The 10,000-nt window shown below is 48.1% G+C and overlaps 1 protein-coding gene across 1 annotated transcript in view; it reads right to left on the reverse strand.

The window, feature by feature from the left end:
• The window catches only part of LOC310789119 (echinoderm microtubule-associated protein-like 6), a gene marked incomplete at both ends in the record, with an annotated part of 121,385 nt that overhangs the window by 6,065 nt on the left and 105,320 nt on the right, over positions 1-10,000 (reverse strand). The window contains 6 exons of the mRNA XM_083650714.1: positions 1,267-1,282; positions 1,387-1,615; positions 3,027-3,141; positions 6,078-6,235; positions 6,827-7,035; positions 7,795-7,968. Coding sequence (XP_083506840.1) covers positions 1,267-1,282; positions 1,387-1,615; positions 3,027-3,141; positions 6,078-6,235; positions 6,827-7,035; positions 7,795-7,968 — 901 coding nt within the window. The remainder of the gene's footprint in view (positions 1-1,266; positions 1,283-1,386; positions 1,616-3,026; positions 3,142-6,077; positions 6,236-6,826; positions 7,036-7,794; positions 7,969-10,000) is intronic.

The raw sequence follows: 10,000 nt of genomic DNA on the forward strand, positions 1-10,000 counted from the left end.
AGAGAGAGAGACAGAGAGAGAGAGGGAGAGAGAGAGACAGAGAGAGAGAGAGAGTGAGAGAGACAGAGAGAGAGGGAGAGACAGAGAGAGAGGGAGAGAGAGAGACAGAGAGAGAGACAGAGAGAGACAGAGAGTGAGAGAGACAGAGAGAGAGAGGGAGAGACAGAGAGAGAGGGAGAGAGAGAGACAGAGAGAGAGACAGAGAGAGGAGAGTGAGAGAGACAGAGAGAGACAGAGAGAGAGAGGGAGAGACAGAGACAGAGCGAGAGACAGAGTGAGAGAGGAGGAGACAGAGAGAGAGGGAGAGACAGAGAGAGAGAGAGAGAGAGTGAGAGAGACAGAGCGAGAGAGGGAGAGAGAGAGAGACAGAGTGAGAGAGGGGGAGAGACAGAGCGAGAGAGGGAGAGAGACAAAGTGAGAGAGAGAAGTGATCTGATGTGAATGTAAATGTATTTTTTTTTTTTTTTTTTACAATATGTAATTTCCTGCCACTCGGGGTCTGTGCCTCCAACTGGAGGTTCTCGCTTTGTGTGCTCACCTTGTTGTTCAGGTGTGCTCACCTTGTCCTTCAGGTGTGCTCACCTTGTTGTTCAGGTGTGCTCACCTTGTTGTTCAGGTGTGCTCACCTTGTTGTTCAGGTTGCTCACCTTGTCATTCAGGTGTGCTCACCTTGTTGTTCAGGTGTGCCTCACCTTGTTGTTCAGGTGTGCTCACCTTGTCATTCAGGTGTGCTCACCTTGTCCTTCAGGTGTGCTCACCTTGTCATTCAGGTGTGCTCACCTTGTCCTTCAGGTGTGCTCACCTTGTTGTTCAGGTGTGCTCACCTTGTTGTTCAGGTGTGCTCACCTTGTCCTTTCAGGTGTGCTCACCTTGTTGTTCAGGTGTGCTCACCTTGTTGTTCAGGTGTGCTCACCTTGTTGTTCAGGTGTGCTCACCTTGTTGTTCAGGTGTGCTCACCTTGTCATTCAGGTGTGCTCACCTTGTTGTTCAGGTGTGCTCACCTTGTCGTTCAGGTGTGCTCACCTTGTCATTCAGGTGTGCTCACCTTGTTGTTCAGGTGTGCTCCACCTTGTCGTTCAGGTGTGTTCACCTTGTTGTTCAGGTGTGCTCACCTTGTTGTTCAGGTGTGCTCACCTTGTCATTCAGGTGTGCTCACCTTGTTGTTCAGGTGTGCTCACCTTGTTGTTCAGGTGTGCTCACCTTGTCCTTCAGGTGTGCTCACCTTGTCCTTCAGGTGTGCTCACCTTGTCCTTCAGGTGTGCTCACCTTGTCTCACCTTGTCCTTCAGGTATGCTCACCTTGTCATTCAGGTGTGCTCACCTTGTTGTTCAGGTGTGCTCACCTTGTTGTTCAGGTGTGCTCACCTTGTTGTTCAGGTGTGCTCACCTTGTCCTTCAGGTGTGCTCACCTTGTCGTTCAGGTCCCAGATGCGGATTGTTTGGTCGTCGCTGGCGGAGGTGAAAAGCTGCTTGGTGGGATGTGCAGCCAGACCCCAGATCCCCCCCCCAGATCCCGCCCCCGCCGCCGTGTGGCTGTCCATCAGCAGGTTGGACGCCGCGTTCTTCTCCCCGACCTCGATGATCTCCCCATCCTTCGTCCCCACCAGGATCTTCCCCTGGATTTAAACGCAGGACAGACAGTGTTAACGCTGCAATGAGCCACTAGAGGGCGACAGAAACTGCAACAGATTTGGAAAATAACGCTTGGTGTCTCCAAATATGACTTCACGCCACCAGAGGTGTGACCAAGTCAGCTCTGCTCCAGTCCCTAAATCAGTCTCAACTCCGGAGGCACAAGTCTCAAGTCAAGTCCCAAGTCTAAATGTAGAACAGCAAGTTAAGTCAGACCCAATCAAGAGTCCAGTATCAATTTAATATCTTAAAGAAAACTAAATATCCAGTAGGCTGTTTAAAACTATCCGGCCACGTGATCTCAGGTTCCATTTTGTTCTGCGAGACCGTCTGGCCTCCAGATTTTCAGAATCCACAACGTGGACGGGCCAATCAGGGACTTGCCTCGTCATTGACATTGTAACTGGCCAATCAGGAATGCCGCTCGCAGAACAGTAATGGCTGTCGCCATGGCTCTCAGGCTCGAGTGCAGAAATAGACTCAAACACAACAATTAAACAAGAAGAGGGGTATGCAACAGCAGAGTTTTTGCCATTCTTCCGAGTGCATTTGGATTTGACTGACGCTGATTTGCTGAAGGACTGGATACTTCCACCCACTGAAATGACTGTACAGTGCACAGTCATTTGACAGTGTGCACAACGCTGAGTCCAGACGGATCCACAGAACCAAACAGAACGCAAGTTCACGGATCTGGATGGTTTTAACCAGGTTAAATAAAGGACTTTTCAATGCAACATGTTTCCCCCCCCCCCCATTGATTTTTTTGTATCCCATTTTTATCCCCCATTAGTGCTAACTTCATTTATTTCTCCTGGTTGCTGCTCCACCCTCTGACAATCTGGGGAGAGCCGAAACTAGCTCCATGCTTCCTCCGAGACATGGGCAGTTAGCCAGCCGCTTCTTTTCACCTGACGGGAAGCTTCACTGGTAGGACATAGCACGTGGGAGGTTCACGCTATTCCAACCAGTTCCCCTCCCTCCGAACAGGCGCCCCTAACAACCAGAGGAGGCGCCACTTCAGCGACCAGGATATTGCATGTTTTGGTGAGGGGTTCCTATATGAAGGAAACCCCCAGGGGGCACGGGGAGAACATGCAAACTCCACACAGAAAGGCCCTTTTTGACGGCCCCACCCGGGCGGTGGGCACTCGAGGACATGCGGACGGACACGCACTCCTTCAGCGCTCACAGCATCCCAGGTAGGAATCGAACCCAGGGCCTTCTAGCTGTGAGGCGACAGCGCTACCGCTGCGCCACTGTGCCCGCCCCAATATGCAATATGCTTTTAATAGGATAAAAACTTGGTAAGAGCATAGTTGAGTTTGATTTCTATAATCAGTTTCAACTTCAATACATTCCATCCTTCCATACAGATTCCCCCGGGTGTCTCACCTTCCCCCTGCAGACGGAGCGGACACACTCCACCTGCTGGCCCGTCTCCAGCTGGAAAGCTCGACAACGCTTCATCTCCTGATCCCACAGCTTCACCGCACCGCCCTCTTTAGTCCTGACACACACACACACACACACACACACACACACACACACACACACGATCTGATCTTCTGCATGTTTTTGGTGGGGGGGGGGGTTATATACGGAGGAACCCCCTGGGGGAGCACGGGGAGAACATGCAAACTCCACACAACCAGAAAGGCCCTTACGACGAGATACCCCACCTGGGCATTGGGCACTGAAGATATGGGGGGGAACACAACCACAGCGCCCACAGTGTCCCAGGCGAGAATCGAACTCAGGACCTTCTGACTGTGAGGCGACAGCTCTACCACTGAGCCACCGTGCCCCCGTGACAACACCGTGACAACTATGTCATTTAGGGGCTTATGCGACTACAGTAATTGTAAGCCTCAAAAAGTAGGAGACATTCGTTTCAACCCAAATCCTAAATATTGCCATTACCACGTTTTAACTGTTTTTTGAGGCTAGGGTTAAAGTGGGCGGTACTTAGGGCACGTCGTTATCTCCCATTTTTTTTTTCACACACACACCGTGACCCACCACTCTGTCTCTGTCTCTCTCTCTCTCTCACAGAGACACACACACACACACACACAACACACACCCACACACACCGTGACCCACCACTCTCTGTCTCTCTCTCTCTCTCTCTCTCTCACAGACACAGACACACACACACACACACACACACACACACACACACACACACACACCCACACACACCCACACACACACCGTGACCCACCACTCTGTCTCTGTCTCTCTCTCTCTCTCTCACAGAGACACACACACACACACACACAACACACACCCACACACACCGTGACCCACCACTCTGTCTCTGTCTCTCTCTCTCTCTCTCACAGAGACACACACACACACACACACACACAACACACACCCACACACACCGTGACCCACCACTCTCTGTCTCTCTCTCTCTCTCTCTCTCTCTCTCTCTCTCTCTCACAGACACACACACACACACACACACCGTGACCCACCACTCAGTGTACTCACGGTCTCTCCTTACTGGTCAGTGTACTCACGGTCTCTCCTTACTGGTCAGTGTGCTCACGGGTCTCTCCTTACTGGTCAGTGTACTCACGGGTCTCTCCTTACTGGTCAGTGTACTCACGGGTCTCTCCTTACTGGTCAGTGTACTCACGGGTCTCTCCTTACTGGTCAGTGTGCTCACGGTCTCTCCTTACTGGTCAGTGTGCTCACGGTCTCTCCTTACTGGTCAGTGTGCTCATGGTCTCTCCTTACTGGTCAGTGTGCTCATGGTCTCTCCTTACTGGTCAGTGTACTCACGGGTCTCTCCTTACTGGTCAGTGTACTCACGGGTCTCTCCTTACTGGTCAGTGTACTCACGGGTCTCTCCTTACTGGTCAGTGTACTCACGGGTCTCTCCTTACTGGTCAGTGTACTCACAGTCTCTCCTTACTGGTCAGTGTGCTCACGGTCTCTCCTTACTGGTCAGTGTACTCACAGTCTCTCCTTACTGGTCAGTGTACTCACAGTCTCTCCTTACTGGTCAGTGTACTCACGGTCTCTCCTTACTGGTCAGTGTACTCACAGTCTCTCCTTACTGGTCAGTGTACTCATGGTCTCTCCTTACTGGTCAGTGTACTCACGGTCTCTCCTTACTGGTCAGTGTACTCACAGTCTCTCCTTACTGGTCAGTGTACTCACAGTCTCTCCTTACTGGTCAGTGTACTCACAGTCTCTCCTTACTGGTCAGTGTACTCACAGTCTCTCCTTACTGGTCAGTGTACTCACAGTCTCTCCTTACTGGTCAGTGTACTCACAGTCTCTCCTTACTGGTCAGTGTACTCACAGTCTCTCCTTACTGGTCAGTGTACTCACGGTCTCTCCTTACTGGTCAGTGTACTCACGGTCTCTCCTTACTGGTCAGTGTACTCACAGTCTCTCCTTACTGGTCAGTGTACTCACAGTCTCTCCTTACTGGTCAGTGTGCTCACGGGTCTCTCCTTACTGGTCAGTGTGCTCATGGTCTCTCCTTACTGGTCAGTGTGCTCATGGTCTCTCCTTACTGGTCAGTGTGCTCATGGTCTCTCCTTACTGGTCAGTGTACTCACAGTCTCTCCTTACTGGTCAGTGTACTCACGGGTCTCTCCTTACTGGTCAGTGTACTCATGGTCTCTCCTTACTGGTCAGTGTACTCACAGTCTCTCCTTACTGGTCAGTGTGCTCACAGGTCTCTCCTTACTGGTCAGTGTACTCACAGGTCTCTCCTTACTGGTCAGTGTACTCACAGGTCTCTCCTTACTGGTCAGTGTACTCACAGTCTCTCCTTCAGTCTCTCCTTACTGGTCAGTGTGCTCACGGTCTCTCCTTACTGGTCAGTGTACTCACAGTCTCTCCTTACTGGTCAGTGTACTCACAGTCTCTCCTTACTGGTCAGTGTACTCACAGTCTCTCCTTACTGGTCAGTGTACTCACAGTCTCTCCTTACTGGTCAGTGTACTCACAGTCTCTCCTTACTGGTCAGTGTACTCACAGTCTCTCCTTACTGGTCAGTGACCACAGTCACCACGAAATATTAGTTAAACAAATGCTTTCAGTGCAAATGCATTATAAAAACAAAAAATAAGATTTGTTTAGAAAACGAAATGACACAAATGTATTATTATTATTATCATTATTACTACTACTACACCCGGTGCGCACACTGAATAGGCATTTTAAAAGTTAACGTCGAGCCCTGCTTCCAAGGTGAATCTTCGGCATAATCTTCTAGTGTGTGGGGTTGCGTTTGAACAGACGTGATTGTGTGTGTGTCCCAAGATTGAAATGTTAAAAAATCGGCTCTCTCTGTCCTGTAGTGTGTGGGCTCTCAAGATTTTTATAATCTTCAAGGATTTGAAAATCCTCTAGTCTGGGGTTAGGCATTACTGGTCAGTGTACTCGCGGTCTCTCCTTACTGGTCAGTGTACTCACGGTCTCTCCTTGCCCCCGGTGACGATGAGGCCGTCCCTCAGCGTGGTGTACATGGTGAAGACCGGCCCGGTGTGCGCCTTGGCCACCACGCGCAGCAGGTAGTGCTCCCGCCACACGTACACATCCCCGTTGATGGCGCCGGTGAACGTCAAGTTATTCTGCAGAGGGGGAAGCAAAGGAAACTTAGCCCAACTGTGTTAGCTGCCTACACATACGCGTTAGCGAACAACGGCGTGCGCAGGTACGTCGTGGTATCGTCACATGATCCATTTCAGGTGGAGGAATGTAATCTGCAGCCACAGTCATGTCTCAACAAATCTGTGTTTTCAGTAGGCCTGCACGATATGAGGAAAATCTGCCATGTGCGATAACATTGTGATATGACATTGTGATTGCGATAAATAAACAAATATTAAAGTATGCATATTAGCTATACAGTTCCTATGTCTTTCTGCTTTAATAATGCAGTCAGGCATTTCAGGCAGTCTTTGCGATGTGTTTATTGCGCATGTTCATATTGCGATGACGATGAAAATACGATTAATTGTGCAGGCCTAGTTTTCAGTCTGTGCCAACGGGCAACCTCCAGGGCTCAAGCCAATGGCAGGCGGCGCTGGTCTCGCCGTTTGTTTCTGGCTCCCAAAAAAAACAAGATGGCGACGGTCAAAATTCAAGATTCAAGATTGACTTTGATAGCCACAATAAGTCATTCGATTATGTGTGTGTGTGTGATCCCTCAATGAACTCACTGCCCCGAACGCCACAGACAGCATGGTCTGCATGCGCCCGTCCTCCAGCGTTCCCACCACGCCCTTCTTGTGCATCAACGCTCCGCCGGCCAGCGTCCAGAACTTGATGTGTTTGATCCCCACAGACACGAACTGAGAGTCCGAGTCCGGCCGGAACTCCACCACCACGATCCGGTCCGGGTGTCCCGCCTTACCGCTCACCCTGGATCCTGCAGGGAGAGGGAATAATATTACTGTTCTATTCTATTCTACTGAATACTGAGTACTGAGAGTACTGTCTCTCTACTAAAACATCGAATGTTGTCTCTACTCTAACCTATTCTAATGTGTGATCTGCACTATCAATACCCACATTTTTTTAAGGATGTTGCCTACAGTTGTTTTCTGCCAATGTTCATTATATTTCCATTTCTTCTTCTTCTTCTTCTTCTTCTTCTTCTTCTTCTTCTTCTTGTGTAAAATGTCCATTTTATTCTCTTCTTTTCTTTTCTTTTCCTGTCAACCATTTTATGTGAAGCACTTTGAATTGCCTCTGTGTATGAAATGTGCTATACAAATAAACTTGACTTGACTTGACTTCTTCTTCTTCTTCTTTTAGATTACTTGGGGGCTTTTTGGTTACATGGTACACACTTTGACAAACTGAGCCACCAGGACGTCACAATATTTTTACATTTAACAATTTTCGTGCCAAAGATTCTAAATATCATTCATGGGACACGAAAACTCTGATTGACTGATGAAATTGTGATATCACACCTGTGGTTGAGAAACTCTGGGGCAGTCCTGCTCTTAGATGAATAATTAAACACTATTGAGCAATTCAATTAATAATAAAATAAATGTAAATAATTTTTCATCATCTCAGGTGTATACCTCTGTATCTGTGTTCAGGAGGAACCACCATCATAACGGGGGTGATGATATCTGATATTAAAAGGATGATATGGGCGATATCTGGTTCGTACCTTCCTGCCAGCGCCACACAGTGATGGTGTGTTCAGGGTCGACTCCGACAGACAGCAGCAGCTTGCCCGTGGCACTGAAGTTAACGTAGCCCACTCCTTTAGTGTGAGGACAGCGCAGGATGGACAGAGTCTGCTTACTCATCGCATCCCACACATGGATGGAGGGAGTGGTGCCTAGATAGATAGATAGATAGATAGATAGATAGATAGATAGATAGATAGATAGATAGATAGATAGATAGAGTGAGACACATGAAGAGGGTGAGATAGCAGACAAAATACACACACACAAAATGACAGGAGTAAAATGGGACTGCAGCAAGCTACAGGTACAAAAACAGAGCAGCAATAAACACCCTGAGTCCCAGGCCGACCTCCTCTACACCTGCACAGTCAGAGGTTTGATCCTTCTTTTTGGATGAGATCAAATCTTGATGATGATTGAGTTTTACCTGCATGCCTAATGACCTAATTAGTGGATCAATGTATTTAGCTTGAAAAAATGACTCAGTCAGTATTTTGTGTCTTTGGTAAGAAGACATCATCTCCATAACATAACTGTTTCTCAGCAGTATAGTCTCTCTCTCTGTCTCTCTCTCTCTCTCTCTCTCTCTCTCTCTCTCTCTCTCTCTCTCTCTATCTCTCTCTCTCTCTCTCCCTCTCTCTCTCTCTCTCTCTCCCTCTCTCTCTCTCTCTCTCTCTCTCTCCCTCTCTCTCTCTCTCTCTCTCTCTCTACTGGCTCTGGGATGCAGGGTGTGTCATAGTGATGGGAGAGGATGTGCAGCTGTGGTTTTTTACCTGGCAGCTCAGTGATGTCACCTGAGGTGTTGTGAGAGCGATGGTGAATGAGGCCAGCGGACAACAACAAAAACAAAAAAGTTTTCAAATGTACCGTTGAGAACACAAACACTGAAACAGGCTCTGGTGCTCCATGCTAACGCTTTAGCACACACTATAGCTCAATGCTAACACTTTAGCATCCACTATGTTGAGCGATAGTAGCTCCATGCTAACACTTTAGCATACTGTGTACACTATACTGACTGATAGCCCCTTCCTTGCATCTCAAAGGTGAGAAAATGAGGAGATAAATGGCACTGTAATTAATCTTAAATAACATGTGGCTAAGTTGTGTTAGAGAGTGATAAGATTGACACAAAATATATAAAACTAACAGACATTTATCTGGGAAAACCTTACACTTTTAATGTATATAGTTCAATTGGTGCAAGGATGAAACTCTGGTTCCTGACCAGCTTTAATTCCAGTGTTGATTCCAACTAAAAACATATTCAGTTTAGCTTATGGGAAAGAGCTTGGCTGGACGATAGAGATCAGTTGGCCTCATGCTGAAATCAGTGATTGTTCTCAAGTGCTACTGGAATCTCTTCTAGCCTACGACTGCATATCACAACTCAAACCACAGACAAGCTGAAGGCTGAAGCAGGACACGTTAAAGAAACAGACACAGAAAGCTCTACTGCAAGGTCTCTCTCATCCTCATCCCGCCCCCTCTCTCTCTCTCTCTCACACACTCACTCAAACACACACACACACACACACACACACGCACACACACACGCACACGCCAGAGTCCTGCGCGGGTCTGATTTTCAAGACCCGGTTCCGCCCAGCCCCGCGACGTGCAGTACCGACCCCGCTCCGCGAACCCGCACATATGATCAATCAATACCGCAACCCACCCCGCCCCGCAGACATAGTTTAGTTTATATAGTTTAATAATTTATATAGCACCTTTCATACAGGGTATGCAACTCAAAGTGCTTCACAAAAGGAGAAAACAAAGGCACACACGCCTTATTTAAAATCAAAAAATAAAATAGGATAGGATAAATAGGATAGGATAGGATAAATAAAAATAGGTTAAAAGTGGCAGTGGAAGAGCTGATTAACAGTCAAAGGCGACTGAGAACAACAGGGTCTTAAGTCTATTCTTGAAGGCAAGTAATGTCGGGGCATACCTGAGGTCTTTAGGAAGTTTATTCCAGCTAGTGGGGGCATAGTGGCCAAACGCGGCCTTTCCGTGTTTGGAGTTGATCCTAGGAATATCTAATAGGCCGAACCCTGCAGACCTGAGAGGTCTAGACGGCTCGTAGCGTGGGAGCAAGTCGGCGATGTAACTTGGACCAAGGCCATTTAGCGATTTATATACTAACAACAATATCTTAAAATCTATTCTATAGGA

This window comes from Poromitra crassiceps, assembly GCF_964638095.1.
Source record: "Poromitra crassiceps genome assembly, chromosome: 14".
NCBI classification, from domain to species: Eukaryota; Metazoa; Chordata; class Actinopteri; order Beryciformes; family Melamphaidae; genus Poromitra; species Poromitra crassiceps.